This window comes from Sphaeramia orbicularis, chromosome 6, assembly GCF_902148855.1.
Source record: "Sphaeramia orbicularis chromosome 6, fSphaOr1.1, whole genome shotgun sequence".
In the NCBI taxonomy this organism is placed as follows: Eukaryota; Metazoa; Chordata; class Actinopteri; order Kurtiformes; family Apogonidae; genus Sphaeramia; species Sphaeramia orbicularis.
Window position 1 is genome coordinate 10,566,363 of NC_043962.1, and position 18,965 is coordinate 10,585,327.

Consider the following 18,965-nt stretch of genomic DNA (forward strand, 5'->3'; position numbering starts at 1 on the left):
CCCCCATGAATACACAAGAGAACAGCTGTAGAATAGCTGTCCACTGTAATGACCAGTATGCATGAAAGGGTTAATAATAATTAAAAAAAAAAAACCTTAAAGTATCATTAGAGGGTGAAGAGTCCTGACAAAGGTGTCCAGATATACTGGTATATATATTATTTCCATCACAGATGATGGTCTCAGCCCCAATTACAGATTCAGATCATAGTCTAATCATTGCGTCACATTATACAGACGTTTGTGTTTCGAAGAACGAGATGAGTACAAGTGTTTTCATTCACCTCTGCGTTCTCCTAAGAGTCTAAGGTCCTGATTTAAGAAAGGTTTGTGTGTTCTATGACAAAACTTGTAACATTACATGTCCTTGTGTCTGGATCATTTCAGTCGCTGTTACCATTAGTGCTGGTGTATCCCAAAGCAGTTTTTACTACAGTGTACTGTCTCCATGACAACAACCAGTAGCGTACGCAAAACCCTCATTTAGATCGGGCGGTCTCCAAGACTTTGCACCTGTTATCATTTGTGCAGGTAATCGCAGTTGATCATTCGTCCCACGCAATTCAATAGCATGTGCATTTTTTAGCCTGAGCAAGCACATTTACACCTGCTACAGGGTGACACAAAAAAACGGGAACTTTTTAACAATCCAATAAAACCAAGAGTGATGGAAGAAAAATATTGTATCCATAGTAATTGAAACCTTAAAACATGCCATTTAAGAAACGATGGAATTTTCATTTTTTAAAAATGACTTCCTGTAGATGGCGTCCTCCTGTACAAATGCATTCTAGAAATCTGCTGTTGAGATTCCTCATTGACCGCTGCAACATCTCAGCTGGGATACTGTGAATTTCATCCTGAATTCTCTGTTTTAACTCATCCAGCGTTCTTGGTCGAGTCGTGTACACTTTACTCTTGAGATAGCCCCACAAGAAAAAATCACAAACGGACAAATCTGGCGATCTAGGGGGCCAGGGAAGGTTACCGAAACTTGAGATCACACGGTTACCGAACAATTCTCGCACAGCCGCCAATGGTTACTAAAATGGAGGTGTGTTTACTTGCTCAAGGTCACTGTCTCGGAGTGCTGCCACTTGCTCATGTCTGCCAATACGCACTTCAAAAATTCCCGTTTTTTTTTGGGTCACCCTGTATTTGCGATCTTAGTAAACCAGGCCTTAAGAGTCTAAGGGCCTGATTTACTAAAGGTTCGGCATGTAAAAACCAGCGCACGCAAAAACACGTTGAAGCTGATCCACTAATAGGGCGTGTCTCAAATGGACAAAATAGCTCATGTTTGTCGTGATGAATATGCAATATGGGCATTTCTGCCAGAATGCGCAAAATTATTGGGAGGAGTAGATGCAAATATGTTCCCTGTGGATTATGGATATATTTCTTTCTTTGTTATTTACTATTTATTTATATTTTTAGCACGTGCATTTTTTAGCACGAGCAAGCACATTTGTGCCCGTTATTTGCGATCTTAGTAAATCAGGCCCTTAGTGTTTAAATGTGCGTTGCTGGGATTTTCAGATGTCCTGAAGTGTAAAGAAAAGGCAGTAAAGTGAGATATACACACACACACACACACACAGGTGGAGACAGAGCGACATGTGAGTCAGGAAGTGAGCAGGTGTTCAAACAAAGACACTGAGCTTTCATCAACCCACCACCTCTACATCCCAGGTGGAAAGGCTGAACACACACACACACACACCTGTCTGCACAAAGACACCATCTGGAAAAGTGCAGGACCAGACCAGACTAGTGGGATACATGACGACGGAGAAAAGTTATGCATTCTTTCAATAATCAGACGTACATGTTTAGCTCCTTTTCCACTGAAGGAACTGTTACTTTACCAGGAATTTTGAAAAACTTCAGCGCGTTTCCACTGAAAAAGGTTCCCGGTAGGGGGTGGGACTTTTCAGATTCCCTGGAATTCTCGGGGGCGGGGCTGTGTGTTGAAGAGCGCTGATTGGCGGAACATACTTTCGTCATTCCACATTTATATTCACCCACTATAGTCAGCGTGCGGCTGCGAACCTGTTTATTCTATTTCTACAAAAATGACTGTTTGTTTTTTTGATCATTTGGAAAATGGAGCAAAAGAAGAGAAGCTACGAGACGTGGACGACGATGAGGTCCATTTAAAGAATACGCTGTTATTTTATATTTTTGTAGATTAAATTAGATTACAACAGATTTGATTAGATTAAATTAGTTTATAATAGATGAGATTATAATAGATTAGATTAAAATAAATTAGATTTGATTATAATAGATTAGATTAGTTTAAAATAGATAACATTATAATAGATTAGATTAAAATAAATTAGATTAGATTATAATAAATTAGATTAGTTTAAAATAGACAACATTATGATAGATTAGATTAGATTAAAATAGATTAGATTTGATTACAATAGATTTGATTATAATAAACTAGATTAGTTTAAAATAGACAACATTATAATAGATTAGATTAGATTAGATGAAAATAGATTAGATTTGATTATAATAGATTCGACTATAATAAATTAGATTAGTTTAGAATACATAACATTATAATACATTAGATTAGATTAAATAGATTAGATGATAATAAATTAGATTAGTTTAGAATAGATAAAATTATAATAGATTAGATTAAAATTGATTAGATTTGATAATAATAGATTAGATTATAATAAATTAGATTAGTTTAAAATAGATAACATTCTAATAGATTACATTAGATTAAACAGATTAGATTATTTTACAATAGATTAGATTTGTTTATAACAGATAACATTATAATAGATTACATTAAAATAGATTAGATAAGATTAGAGTATAATGTTAGATTAAATTAAATTAGATTACATCAAATTTATTGATCCCTTGGCCAGAGCCCTCAGGAAATTGAAGTTCCAACCCCAAATGTACACAAATGAAGAAATAATACAAGACGAAAAAAAAGTAAACAGAAATAGATAACAGATAGAAATAGAAATAGTAAAAACCATCGTAAAAGACAGTCTTCATTCGGCATAGTAATAACATACATACATACAAATTATTGCAATGTATAATAATAGTATAATAGCAAATATTAACATATATGCTGTTATACTATTATTATGCATTACAATAATCCATGTGGGTAATAAGCCTGGATGTCACTGAACATATTTGCTCAATAAGATCTTTTTTTTTTACTTCAGTTTTCCAAATGAATACGCTCCCCTGAGCTCCTACAAGTGCGTTGCATCCATCTGTCCATCTAGAGCGTATTCAGTAAATACGCTCAAACAGCCTGGACCCTGTCGAACTTATTTCACGAATACATTCAAAAGAAATTCAGTGAGACAACGCCAAACAACCTCGCCTCATTTAAACAAATCTTCAGGAACTTTGAGGTGGAAATGCAAATGACAAACGCTACCAGGATTTGTTTTTACCCAGGTAATCTTGTTCCTGGTAATAAAAGTTCCTGGGTTCTTGTGTACTTACCCAGAACTTGATCAGGTAGAAGGCGTTCTGCGGGCCTTTTCCAAACAGCTCCTTGAGGCCTCCTTTCTTCTCAGGGAACTTGTCGTAGATCTGCCTGATGTCCACACACTCCAACAGAGGGTCGCTGTAGCTCGGGCTGTTCTGGCTGATGTGGACAAACAGGTGCTTGTTGTACTGGAGACGAAAGAAGGAACAGGATGAGACGAAAGAAGAAACAGGATGAGACGAAAGAAGAAACAGGATGAGACGAAAGAAGGAACAGGATGAGAAGAAAGAAGAAACAGGATGAGAAGAAAGAAGAAACAGGATGAGACCAAAGAAGAAACAGGATGAGAAGAAAGAAGAAACAGGATGAGAAGAAAGAAGGAACAGGATGAGACGAAAGAAGAAACAGGATGAGAAGAAAGAAGGAACAGGATGAGACGAAAGAAGAAACAGGATGAGAAGAAAGAAGGAACAGGATGAGAAGAAAGAAGAAACAGGATGAGACCAAAGAAGAAACAGGATGAGAAGAAAGAAGGAACAGGATGAGAAGAAAGAAGGAAACAGGATGAGAAGAAAGAAGGAACAGGATGAGACGAAAGAAAAGACAGGATGAGATGAAAGACTAAACAGGATGAGAAGAAAGAAGAAACAAGATGAGAAGAAAGAAGAAACAGGATGAAATGAAAGAAAAAACAGGATGAGACGAAAGAAGGAACAGGGTGAGAAAAAAGAAGAAACAGGATGAGACGAAAAAAGAAACAGGATGAGACGAAAGAAGAAACAGGATGAGAAAAAAGAAGAAACAGGATGAGACGAAAGAAGAAACAGGATGAGAAGAAAGAAGGAATAGGATGAGACGAAAGAAAAACAGGATGAGACGAAAGAAGAAACAGGATGAGACGAAAGAAAAACAGGATGAGACGAAAGAAAAAACAGGATGAGACGAAAGAAGAAACAGGATGAGACGAAAGAAAAACAGGATGAGAAGAAAGAAAAAACAGGATGAGACAAAAGAAGAAACAGGATGAGACGAAAGAAAAACAGGATGAGAAGAAAGAAAAACAGGATGAGACGAAAGAAGGAACAGGATGAGAAGAAAGAAGAAACAGGATGAGAAGAAAGAAGGAACAGGATGAGAAGAAGGAAGAAACAGGATGAAACCAAAGAAGAAACAGGATGAGAAGAAAGAAGGAACAGGATGAGAAGAAAGAAGGAAACAGGATGAGAAGAAAGAAGGAACAGGATGAGAAGAAAGAAGAAACAGGATGAGAAGAAAGAAGGAACAGGATGAGAAGAAAGAAGGAACAGGATGAGAAGAAAGAAGAAACAGGATGAGAAGAAAGAAGGAACAGGATGAGAAGAAAGAAGGAACAGGATGAGAAGAAAGAAGAAACAGGATGAGACGAAAGAAGAAACAGGATGAGAAGAAAGAAGGAACAGGATAAGACGAAAGAAGAAAAAGGATGAGAAAAAAGAAGAAACAGGATGAGACGAAAGAGGGAACAGGATGAGACGAAAGAAAAGACAGGATAAGATGAAAGACGAAACAGGATGAGAAGAAAGAAGAAACAAGATGAGAAAAAAGAAGAAACAGGATGAAATGAAAGAAAAAACAGGATGAGACGAAAGAAGGAACAGGGTGAGAAAAAAGAAGAAACAGGATGAGACGAAAAAAGAAACAGGATGAGACGAAAGAAGAAACAGGATGAGAAAAAAGAAGAAACAGGATGAGACGAAAGAAAAACAGGATGAGACGAAAGAAGAAACAGGATGAGAAGAAAGAAGGAACAGGATGAGACGAAAGAAAAACAGGATGAGACGAAAGAAGAAACAGGATGAGACGAAAGAAAAACAGGATGAGAAGAAAGAAAAAACAGGATGAGACGAAAGAAAAACAGGATGAGAAGAAAGAAAAAACAGGATGAGACGAAAGAAGAAACAGGATGAGACAAAAGAAGAAACAGGATGAGAAGAAAGAAAAACAGGATGAGAAGAAAGAAAAACAGGATGAGACGAAAGAAGGAACAGGATGAGAAGAAAGAAAAACAGGATGAGAAGAAAGAAAAAACAGGATGAGACGAAAGAAGAAACAGGATGAGAAAAAAGAAGAAACAGGATGAGACGAAAGAGGGAACAGGATGAGACGAAAGAAAAGACAGGATAAGATGAAAGACGAAACAGGATGAGAAGAAAGAAGAAACAAGATGAGAAAAAAGAAGAAACAGGATGAAATGAAAGAAAAAACAGGATGAGACGAAAGAAGGAACAGGGTGAGAAAAAAGAAGAAACAGGATGAGACGAAAAAAGAAACAGGATGAGACGAAAGAAGAAACAGGATGAGAAAAAAGAAGAAACAGGATGAGAAGAAAGAAGGAACAGGATGAGACGAAAGAAAAACAGGATGAGACGAAAGAAGAAACAGGATGAGACGAAAGAAAAACAGGATGAGAAGAAAGAAAAAACAGGATGAGACGAAAGAAAAACAGGATGAGAAGAAAGAAAAAACAGGATGAGACGAAAGAAGAAACAGGATGAGACAAAAGAAGAAACAGGATGAGAAGAAAGAAAAACAGGATGAGAAGAAAGAAAACAGGATGAGAAGAAAGAAAAACAGGATGAGACGAAAGAAGGAACAGGATGAGAAGAAAGAAAACAGGATGAGAAGAAAGAAAACAGGATGAGAAGATGAGAAGAAAGAAAAACAGGATGAGACGAAAGAAGAAACAGGATGAGAAGAAAGAAAAACAGGATGAGAAGAAAGAAAAACAGGATGAGAAGAAAGAAAAACAGGATGAGACGAAAGAAGAAACAAGATGAGAAAAAAGAAGGAAAAGGGATGAGACCGGAAACGATGCAGATAGAGGCAGACGGCTGAAGCTCAGAGCAGTGCAGAGCCGATCCAAACAAACTGTCGAGTGTTTGTGTGGGATAATGCGACGCAGACTCAGACATGTCCACTGTCACAGATCAAACATGTAAGTACATTTACACTGCACAGATCTGGTTCATACTACTGCAGCTGCAACTGAAAATAGAAACAATAATCGAGTTGAATAAGAACTCACTGCACATATTTGGCTCATTTTTAATTAAAATTTGCTGGCTTTTCTAACATGGGCTGAAAAAAAATCACTCAAATGAACAAAACAGGCACGAAATGAACAAAATGAACTAAAGAGCCCTGTTTCAAAAGGTTTAAGGACATTAACAAAATGGCACTAAACTGATATTATTAAGAAAATTAACAAAAATTTAACTAAATAAAAGAACCTTGATTCGGAACATTATTATTTCTCTTAAAACAGGCAGTTAAAATGTAAAACTATACTTAACCAGTAAAGACCAAATGTTACTTTTGTGGCAGTACCCCTCTAAATTTAACCTTTCTGAAGTGATTTATCATCATTTATTATAATATTATCCTCTGGGTTTTGCATTGTTTCAGTAAAAATCATGTATTTTCATGTATTTAATTCACTGATCCTGTAAATATTAATAAAAGCTCAGATTACAGTTGAGGGTTATTCTATCGGAAACAGAGAAAACTGAAGAAAAAGTGACTTTTTCAGTCAAATCTATCATTAACTGAACATACAGAGGTGTGCAAAAATATTAGAACATTTGTCAAATCTTAAGAAACTGGTGGTTTATTTGTTCCCAGAGCCTGAATGTCACTTTTTTGCCGTTGCTAAAGTTAAAGGTAAAGGTACTGAGAATATTTCACGCACAAATTCATCAGTCCAGTCCTTTTTTTTTTACATTTAACTGTAATATTTAGTGTGCCCCCCCCCCCCTTGGCAGCAGTCACAGCAGTGCATCTGCCTGGCACTGTGTGGATGTATTTTCTGAGAGTTTCAACCCCAATGTCATTCCACGCTCTCAGAAGCTCATTCCAGAGTTTCCTTAGATTGTTGCCATGGTACAAAGGCCCACCTGGATCCATGCTTCGCTCCTGCCGGGATTCGAACCGGCAACCTTCCGCCCCAAAGTCAGTGGTGTGTGTGTGTATACATATATATATATATATATATATATATATATATATATATATATATATATATATGTCGAGGCCCAAAACAGAATCTGGCCCGATTCTGAATCGGGCCGGCCCAGAATGGAATTCTATTCTAGGCCGGCCTAGAATGGAATCCTGCTGCTATAATGTTATTTTTATACCATGTTTAATGCAAATGATCCATAATTCCATAATTTGTCATAATTTTACATTTTCAGTCTTACATACCTTGAGTAACTATTGTCAGTTTCAGTCCATTTCACTGTACCATATATTGGTGGGGAGTACCACTAGGTTCTATTTGTAAATAAACTGTATTATAGTTTACAATTAAAATGTTGTTTGTTTCATTTTTTTTTTCACATATTTGCAAATTCCATGTATTGATTTTTGTAATAATTTAGATCATTTGCATATATATATATATATATATATATATATATATATATATATATATATATATATATATATATATATATATGCCTGTAATGGTACACACCTGTTCGGTTCGGTACACAGCTGTACTGAAATGGTACAGTATGATTAGAAAAAGAAAAAGTAACTAAAGACGTTGTTTGATGCGGAACTTTAAATCCGCGCAAGTTCCACACGGACATACTGAAGGATGTGCACATTGACCCGAAATATGAAATAGCAGCTGATATAAGGTTAAAAAAAAACAACAAATATGATGTGAACCTGGAAGAAAGAGACTGCAGACCCTCCACCATCAGTCCAGTCCAGTTTGGATCAGTTCAGGTTCAGGTGAAAGACAACAACGAGGAAAGAGACGTTTATAAGACGGACGTTGTTTGGCCCCTAGGAACTACGGTAGTTCTAAAACACTTACACTAGCTCTGTCTGTCTGTCTGTCTGTCTGTGACGCACGCTGTATAATAGAGGAATAAAACCCGGAGTTGGACGTTGAAAGTATATAATATAATATAATATAATATAATATAACTTTTGTTTCATGCCAGCATTAGTTACATTAGTTATGGACCACAACACCCCCCCCCCCCCCCCCCCCCCCGGCCAAAAAAAAACAAACAAAACCATCCCAAAACCAAGAAGAGAGAGCACATTACTCCAGTGTTGGTTTCCCTGCACTGGCTACCGGTAACCTACAGAATTGATTTTAAGATACTACTCCTCACGTATAAAGCTCTAAATGGAACCGGACCAAGTTACATTGCAAACTCACTGATCAATTATGTACAAACTAGAACACTGAGGTCATCAAACGCAGGGTTACTAGCGACTCCCAGAAATATTACAAAGAAAATGGGGGATGCAGCCTTTACTAACTATGCACCAAAGTTATGGAATACAATTCCAAAAGACATTAGAGAAGCCAGTTCACTGAATATATTTAAAACCAAATTAAAAACATTTTTATTCTCATCAGCCTTTGAAAGGAGATAAAAATGGGGTCACAATTCAGGAACCAGGAATGTGCGCTGTTTTTATTTTATTTTATTCTTTTGTATTTCTGTTTTTATTTTTTATTTTATTGTATTTCAAATTTCATTTTATTTCTTGCACTCAAAAATTCTATGTATAATCAAATATTTTAATGTGCGCTGTTTTTATTTTTATTTTATTGTATTTCTCTCAAATTTCATTTTATTTCTTGATGTATAATCAGATCTTAATGTATTTTAATATTGTATTTTTTCAATCAATGTGAAGCACTTTGGGCTACAATTTCTGTATGAAAGGTGCTATACAAATAAAGTTAATTATTATTATTATTATTATTATTATTATTATTATTATTATTATCCCCCACAAAAAATTGCACCCTGCACGCACACACACACTTACACACACATACACACACACACACAAGTACACAAAGTGGTCTAAACAGTTTGTTCTCTGTCCTAAAATAAATAATTTGGTTCAGTTTGTTGTCAATGTTGCTCTTCAGTTTGTTAAAACAGAATACCAGTTTGTCCTCTTGTTAATGCTGCACTTATGGAATTTTTTTGTTGATATTTTTATGCAGAATGTGAACTGACAGAACTGTGATTAGATTTGTGTTGTTTGTTCAAAACTACCTGTCAGGGAAAAGTGCAATACTAATGTTTAAAATACATTTAGTAATATTAAGAATTTATTTTATTTTCTATTTAATTTATAGCAGCACAATTATATTATTCCTGTTTTTCAATATCCTATTGTGTCCAAAAATTGGGGGGAAAATGTTCAAAAATTCATAAATGCATTAAAGATATTTTGAGTGGTTTTCTTTTTTCACGTACCGAACCAAAAAAAAAAAAAAAGAACAGTGGCTTTGAAAACTGAAATTGTACTGAACCGAAAATTTTGTGTACCGTTACAGGCCTAATATATATATATATATATGTGTGTGTGTGTGTGTGTGTGTGTGTGCGCACGTACATGTACAATGTATTTTCATGGAAAACCCTGACCAGTGTCTGCTGGAACTCATTTATTCCCCCAACAATCCAAATGTAGGACAGTGTCTCTGTATGTGGGACACGGGGATAAGGGATAAAAATGCCGTGCGGTCCCACACAAAAGTGGGACACCTGGTCGCCGTGGATACGAAGCAAGGCCACCATCGTTAAACTGGTCATGTTTAGTTCACAGCTTTATGCATAATGGACATAACACACAGGAAGGGACTTTTACATTAAAGCTCTAAACTAAGGAGACGCAGAAAACACAGCGGTGGGTAGAAAATACTGTCTTAATAGAAATCACACTCGGTTCTGAACATTCATTCCTGCTGCACATGTATGTAAGTGTGTATCATACAGTGACACTGAATGCAACATAGCAACTCAGTTTGTTTATTTTTAGATATTTATTACAAGTCATTGTGCTAATGTCTTTTAACCTCTGGAGACCCAGAAGTCCATTTTTGTCCTCTGTAGTGGACAAGAGTTTCACAGCTTTACTTTAAAATTAAAAATTTAAAAATATCAACCGAAAAGGACATGATATGAATTTTTTTTTTTTTTTTAAATGTATGTGTAAAAAGTCTTGCTTCATGCTGTTTCCAATTAAGGCAATTATTTAATGTAAAATGGCCAAAATGATTATTTACTGGGTCTCAGGAGGTTAATTGTTTTTTTTGTGTTATTTATTCATTTTTTTTTATTTATTTATTTATTTTTTTACAGCTTTTGTACTTTTATTATACTTTCATACTGGTTTTATCTCTGACTTCTATTTTAATTGTATATTTTAACCCATAAAGACTCATATTTAATTTAGATGTTTGTAAAAAAAAAAAAAAAAAAAAAGTTGATAAAAAGGTTATTATATCAAAACAGAGAAAACTGAAAGAAAAGTGAGTTTTTCAGCAAATCCATCATTAATTAAACATAAACCCAGTGTGTCCATCCACTGTCATTGATCCAACTCCACGGGTTTTACTGGTGAATCAATTAATCACTCCTCATTTTTCCAAGTATTTTACTCCTTTAATCCTCTCTTTAGACTCTTTATTTGTTAATTTTTATGCCATATTTAAAGGCTTTTGGTTCATTTTTTTCCTTATTTTTAAGTACTTTGCTCATTTTATTCTCATTTTACAAGTTTTTATACATTTCATTCTATGAATAATTGAGGTTAAACTGTATTTTACACCAATTATTTACATGTATCGATAGGATTAGTGGTTCTAAGATTTATTAAACATTTTAGATCAGGAGATGGTTTTGGTTGCCAATGGTGGTTTGGGTCTTTATGGGTTAATCTTTTATATTTACACTCTGAGAGACCTCTGCATAATAATTCCTATGTACCTGAATGTGTACAAATGGCAAATAAAACGATCTTTATCTTTAACATTGCTTTCTTACTGTGTTATGTGTTATTCTTCTACGGACACTTTGGTGTCCAATAGGGAAGAGGCTACCGGCTAAAGTAGCTTAAAATAGTTCATCACCAAACAGCAACCAAAAGGTCCATAACTGGGACAAAGGACACAGTGATAATGTTGAAACTAGAGCTGCTGTAAGAACAACAGCGACACAGAGTGGTGAAACTGTCACCTGTACATCTGTGTAACATGCACTCATTTACCACTGCCATATCTAATGGGATGTCTCTATAGATCACAGGTGTCAGACATGTGACCCGGGGGCCAAATCCGGCCCGTGGGATGAATTTGTGAAATGCAAAAAAATGTAAAAATGTTTATGAAATTTACTAAAATGATGAATTTCTCTTAATTTGAACATTGTTTTAAATGTAATGTCGGCGGACAAGTCAACAACATATGGAATATAAACCTAAACTTATTTGGATAGTTTAAGTGTGAATTGTTACATATTATACCTTTAATGCATGGAAAATCCTTTCCTGACTATTCTATTCTATTCTATTCTATTCTATTCTATTCTATTCTATTCTATCATGACAATTCTATTCTATTCTATTCTATTCTATCATGACAATTCTATTCTATTCTATTCTATTCTATTCTATTATGACTATTCTATTCTATTCTATCATGACAATTCTATTCTTTTCTATTCTATTATGACTATTCTATTCTATTCTATCATGACAATTCAATTCAATTCTATTCTATTATGACCTATTCTATTCTATTCTATTCTATTCTATTCTTTCCTGACTATTCTATTCTATTCTATTCTATCATGACTATTCTATTCTATTCTATTCTATCATGACAATTCTATTCTATTCTATCATGACAATTCTATTCTATTCTATTCTATCATGACAATTCTATTCTATTCTATTCTATTATGACCTATTCTATTCTATTCTATTCTATTCTTTCCTGACTATTCTATTCTATTCTATTCTATTCTATTCTATCATGACAATTCTATTCTATTCTATTCTATTCTATTATGACTATTCTATTCTATCATGACAATTCTATTCTTTTCTATTCTATTATGACTATTCTATTCTATTCTATTCTATCATGACAATTCAATTCAATTCTATTCTATCATGACAATTCTATTCTATTCTATTATGACCTATTCTATTCTATTCTATTCTATTCTATTCTATTCTATTCTATTCTTTCCTGACTATTCTATTCTATTCTATTCTATTCTATCATGACTATTCTATTCTATTCTATTCTATCATGACAATTCAATTCAAATCTATTCTATCATGACAATTCTATTCTATGCTATTCTATTATGACCTATTCTATTCTATTCTATTCTTTCCTGACTATTCTATTCTATTCTATTCTATCATGACTATTCTATTCTATTCTATTCTATTCTATTCTATTCTATTCTATTCTATTCTATTCTATTCTATTATATTCTATCATGACAATTCTACTCTATTCTATCATGACAATTCAATTCAATTCTATTTTATTCTATTCTTTCATGACAATTCTATTCTATTCTATCATGACAATTCTATTCTATTCTATTCTATCATGACAATTCTATTCTATTATGACAATTCTATTCTATCATGACAATTCTATTCTATTCTATCATGACAATTCTACTCTATTCTATTCTATCTGTTCATGACTATTCTATTGTATTCTATTCTGTTCTATCATGACTATTCTATTTCTATTCTATTATGACAATTCTATTCTATTCTATTTCTATTCTATTCTATCATGACAATTCAATTCTATTCTATCTGGTCACAACTATTCTATTCTATTCTATTCTATTCTATTCTATTCTATTCTATTCTATTCTATTCTATTCTATTCTATTCTATTCTTTCATGACTAATGGGAATGAAAGCCAAAACTACACAAATAAAGCCCAGTTATAACTGTAACTGCTTTTTATTTTTATAGAGAAATTAAGCGGAGAACAAACGTCTACTTTTTTTAAATGACATTTATCGGATAAACCAACGACACATTCAGTGAAATCTATTGTAATTATTGACATTTACAGTAACGTCAGGACTATGTTATTGCTGTATTACTGTTAATTTTGGTCCTGTACGACTTTTATCCTTTAAACATATTCATTAAATTTGCTAAAATGATGAATTTCTCTTAATTTGAACCGTGTTTGATGTAATGTAGGTACAAAAGTCAATAAAATATGCAACACAGACCTGGTCTTATTTAGTTATTATAAATGTGAATTGTTACATGTCATACTTTTAATTTAATGTATGGAAAATCCTCTTGTGAATAATGGGAATAAAGGTCTAAACTACAAAAGTAAAGCCCAGTTACAGGTTTAATTGCTTTATATTTTCATTGAGAAATTAAGCAAAGAAAAAACTTTGTCAGATAAATCTATAAATAACATTATTGCGTATACATATTTCACACATTAAATGAAATCTACTGTAATTATTTACATTTACAGTACTGTCTGCAGAACAATATGAGGCCTCGTTTTTTTTTTTTTTTTTGTTTTTTTTTACTGTCCAAACAAAAAGCAACAAGATGAATGCCAGCTGTCTGTGAGCTCGGAGCAGAGAAATGACAGCGAAGCGGCGGCGTGTCAGGATGACGGATAGAGCGAACAGACGCACAGATAGAGCTTTACAAAGGTTATTCATACGAAGAGGCACACAAAGAGGTTTAAGGCTGCTCTCCACGGCGGGGTTATCTGTCATCTCTGTTTATAGGACAATACCCAGCGCTTATTGTGTGTGTGTGTGTGTGTGTGTATGTGTGTGTGACTCACTGTGTCCTGTTCGCTCGGCGTCTCCAGGAAAGATGAAAACTCCACCAGTCGTAGTTTGGTGGTGCTGATGGAGCGGCCCTGCCACGCTGGCTCTCGGTGTGTTTGGGCTGCACTGGGAGGCTCGTAGGCTGGACGACACACACACACACACACACACACACACACACACACACACACACACACACACACACATTTAACCCTCACCTCACCACTGTCATCATTAAATCATGTCATTAACCCTTTCATGCATAGTGGTCACTCCAGTGGACAGTTCTTCTCCAGCTGTTCTCTTGTATATTCATGGGTTTTGCTGTTTTAGTTCCATATCAGCCAACACAGTGGACACTTACAGGGTGGGGAAGCAAAATTTACAATATTTTGAGGCAGGGATTGAAAGACAGTGTATGACGAATTAGTTTATTGAAAGTCATGAGAATTTACACTGAACAAAAATATAAATGCCACACTTTTGTTTTTGCTCCCATTTTTCATGAGCTGAACTCAAAGATCTAAAACTTTTTCTGTGTACACACAAGGTTTATTTCTATTTCTATTTCTATTTCCTTATGCATTTGGCAGACGCTTTTTTCCAAAGCGACTTACAGGGGAAAACCAATTAAATCACTCAATCAATCAAAATTTTATTTATATAGCGCCAGATCACAAAAAAAAGTTATGTCTTGACATTTTATATATAGAGTTGGTCAAAACCAGACTCTAAGTCAATTTACAGAAACCCAACAGAATCTTTCTCTCATTATTTCTCTCAAATATTGTTCACAAGTCTGTCTAAATTTGTGTTAGTGAACACTTCTCCTTTGCTGAGATAATCCATCCACCTCACAGGTGTGGCATATCAAGATGCTGATTAGACAGCAGGATTTTTGCACAGGTGTGCCTTAGGCTGGCCACAATAAAAGGCCACTCCAAAATGTGCAGTTTTATCACACAGCACAATACCACAGATGTCACAAGTTTTGAGGGAATATGCACTGGTCATGCTGACTTCAGGAATCTCCACCAGAGCTTTTGCCTGTGAATTGAATGTTCATTTCTCTACCATAAACCATCTCCAAAGCTGTTTCACAGAATTCATGAAGAAGACCGTGCGAGGAAAATGGTGGTCACACCAAATACTGACTGGTTTTCTGACCCCCCTGGACCACCCAATACAGTAAAAGTGCACATTTTAGAGTGGCCTTTTACTGTGGCCAGCCTAAGTCACACCTGTGCAATAATCCTGCTGTCTAATCAGCATCTTGATATGCCACACCTGTGAGGTGGATGGATTATCTCAGCAAAGGACAAAGGAGAAGTGCTCACTAACACAGATTTAGACAAATTTATGAACAACATTTGAGAGAAATAGGCCTTTTGTGTACATAGAAAAAGTTTTAGATCTTTGAGTTCAGCTCATGAAAAATGGGAGCAAAAACAAAAGTGGTGCGTTTATATTTTTGTTCAGTGTATTTGCCACAAGAAAATGTACATAATAGAAAATGTTTTTGTTCTATGTGTCCTCCTTCTTTCTCAATAACTGCCTTCACACGCTTCCTGAAACTTGCGCAAGTGTTCCTCAAATATTGGGGTGACAACTTCTCCCATTCTTCTTTAATAGTATCTTTAAGAAAGTCGACATTGCTGTGTGATGTTCTATTGGTAGCATGTTCTAAAACGCCCCAAATAGCAGAATCCAGAGGGTTTAGATCTGGGCTAGAAGGCGGCCATAAACATGATTTCCAAAAATTGCTAAAGTTGGATTTGCAGAAATCTTGTATTTTTCTAGCTGTGTGGGCTGGAGCACCATCCTGTGTCCATACATAATTTCCATCTGGGTTGTTTGCTTTAAGCCATGGCAGTACCTGGTATCTGGATGGATTTGTTTGGATCCTTTAGGATTTTGGATTTGAGAGCTTTAATAAAAGCTTTGGTACGTTTTTTGTTGCTTCCTCCACTTCCAGACTTTCTGGTAATAGTTTTGCTCATAGTCATTCTCTTCTTTCCATTATAAACAGTCTTTATGGACACTCCAACTATTTTTGAAATCTCCTTTGGTGTGACGAGTGCATTCAGCAAATCACACACTCTTTGACGTTTGCTTTCCTGATTACTCATATGGGCAAAAGTTTCTGAAAAGGTATGGATAATAGTGTTAGGTATGATTATGACATCAATATATGTTTGGTTTCAAAACAACTGACGTAGTGCCTGCTGAGAAAAAACAACTAAAGGTTCATTGTAAATTTTGCTTCCCCACCCTGTATGCACCATCCCATACACTGTAATTCAGATCATTACTGTAACTTTACTGTTCTTGATAAACCTGATCTGCACTAACATGTTTGAGTGTACATCAATTGTTATTTGTTAGACAAGAAGGGTTTTTTTTTGCATATTATCTCTGTGAAGTGAGTAATTACTAGCATTAGAATATGTTCAAATGTGAGAAGACATCAGATTAGCAGCATTAAAAATGTTTTTATTTCATTGTTTTCATGTCACTTTCTGATATTGGGTTTTAAACACGTTTCTTTACTTCAAAAATTAAATGCATGGATATTTTTGTAACTCCATAGAAAAAAAAAAAAAAACTCGATCGCATTGTTTTTTTCATGGCTAAACACTGAAGAAAAAAATCTTGACTAAGGTTCTCATAATTCGTGGATGAAAGGATTAACTCAGTGGTTTCCAACCTTTTTTGTCTCGTGACCCCATTTTAACGTCACAAATTTCTGGTGACCCCAGACATTCAAAACAGAATGTTTTTTTTTTTTTTTACATTAAGTTGTATTTTTCAAAACATATTACCTCTCTGTAAGCAGTTTTATCTTGCCTTCTAACCTGGCAGGGTTAATATTAAAAATAAATAAATAAATCACATCACAGAGTTAGAATTGCAAGCACTGAAACTAGAATTCAAGCCCTTTTCAGACCTTGAAAACACAACATTGAAATTCAAGCATTTTCAAGGATTTCAAGCACCTGTATGAACCTGTTTATTATTGATAGATAAAGTGGATCTGGGACTCAGTATGTAATCACTGAACCAGGTCAATGGTGATACTGATGTGTATAAATAGGAACAAAAAGAAGAACGTGTCTGAAAATTCAATTATTCCAACAGTGTTCTTACTCATATATACTCATTTCTATCATTTAACTTTACGAACTGCATTAAAAATGAATCTGAAAAGCATAATTTCAGACTAAATGTACTATTCTGGAACTAATTCCCATTAAACACAGTCCACAGGTTGATCAAAGTGACGGAAATTGTCAAAAATACAGGTGAAACTGTTCCCAAATTGCTCTTCTTTACGCGGCAAATAATATAAAATGTTATTTTTCAAAACGTATCAACTCTGTAAGCAGCTTTAGCTTGCCTTCTAAACTGGCAGAGTTCATATTCAAAATAAATAAATAAATCACAACCCAGAGTTAGAATTGCAAGCACTTTCAAGCACTGAAACTAGAATTCAAGCACTTCTCAGACCTTGAAAACACAACATTAAAATTCACCATTACATTAAAATTCACCATTCCCATTAAATAATTCATAATACTTGAAAATAATTGCATTAAAAATGAATCAGAACAGCATAATTTCAGATTGAACATGTTAATTTGATTTGATTTGATTTGGTTTGGTTGATCAAACTGAAGGAAATCGTCAAAAATACAAGTGAAATTGTTCCCAAATTGCTCTTCTTTACATGACAATTTTTTTTTTTTTTTTACATTAAGTTGTATTTTTCAAAACATATTACCTCTGTAAGCAATTTTATCTTGCCTTCTAACCTGGTAGAGTTAATATTAAAAATAAATAAATAAATCAATAAATAAATAAATAAATCACAGAGTTAGAATTGCAAGCACTTTCAAGCACTGAAACTAGAATTCAAGCCCTTTTCAGACCTTGAAAACACAACATTGAAATTCAAGCATTTTCAAGGATTTCAAGCACCTGTATGAACCCTGTTTATTATTGATAGATAAAGTGGATCTGGGACTCAGTATGTAATCACTGAACCAGGTCAATGGTGATACTGATGTGTATAAATAGGAACAAAAAGAAGAACGTGTCTGAAAATTCAATTATTCCAACAGTGTTCTTACTCATATATACTCATTTCTATCATTTAACTTTACGAACTGCATTAAAAATGAATCTGAAAAGCATAATTTCAGACTAAATGTACTATTCTGGAACTAATTCCCATTAAACACAGTCCACAGGTTGATCAAAGTGACGGAAATTGTCAAAAATACAGGTGAAACTGTTCCCAAATTGCTCTTCTTTACGCGGCAAATAATATAAAATGTTTATTTTTCAAAACGTATCAACTCTGTAAGCAGCTTTAGCTTGCCTTCTAAACTGGCAGAGTTCATATTCAAAATAAATAAATAAATCACAACCCAGAGTTAGAATTGCAAGCACTTTCAAGCACTGAAACTAGAATTCAAGCACTTCTCAGACCTTGAAAACACAACACTGAAATTTACCATTACATTAAAATTCACCATTCCCATTAAATAATTCATAATACTTGAAAATAATTGCATTAAAAATGAATCAGAACAGCATAATTTTAGATTGAACGTGTTAATTTGATTTGATTTGGTTTGGTTTGGTTGATCAAACTGAAGGAAATCGTCAAAAATACAAGTGAAATTGTTCCCAAATTGCTCTTCTTTACATGACAAATTTTTTTTTTTTTTTTTTTACATTAAGTTGTATTTTTCAAAACATATTACCTCTCTGTAAGCAGTTTTATCTTGCCTTCTAACCTGGCAGAGTTAATATT

The 18,965-nt window shown here is 34.4% G+C and overlaps 1 protein-coding gene across 2 annotated transcripts in view; it reads right to left on the reverse strand.

Annotated features, from left to right (window-relative positions):
- Positions 1-18,965, reverse strand: part of tead1a (TEA domain family member 1a) — a 119,925-nt gene that overhangs the window by 9,275 nt on the left and 91,685 nt on the right. For both annotated transcript variants that reach the window (XM_030137692.1, XM_030137693.1), the window contains 2 exons: positions 14,161-14,288; positions 3,502-3,675 (listed from right to left, as the gene is read on the reverse strand). In XM_030137692.1, coding sequence (XP_029993552.1) covers positions 3,502-3,675; positions 14,161-14,288 — 302 coding nt within the window. The remainder of the gene's footprint in view (positions 1-3,501; positions 3,676-14,160; positions 14,289-18,965) is intronic.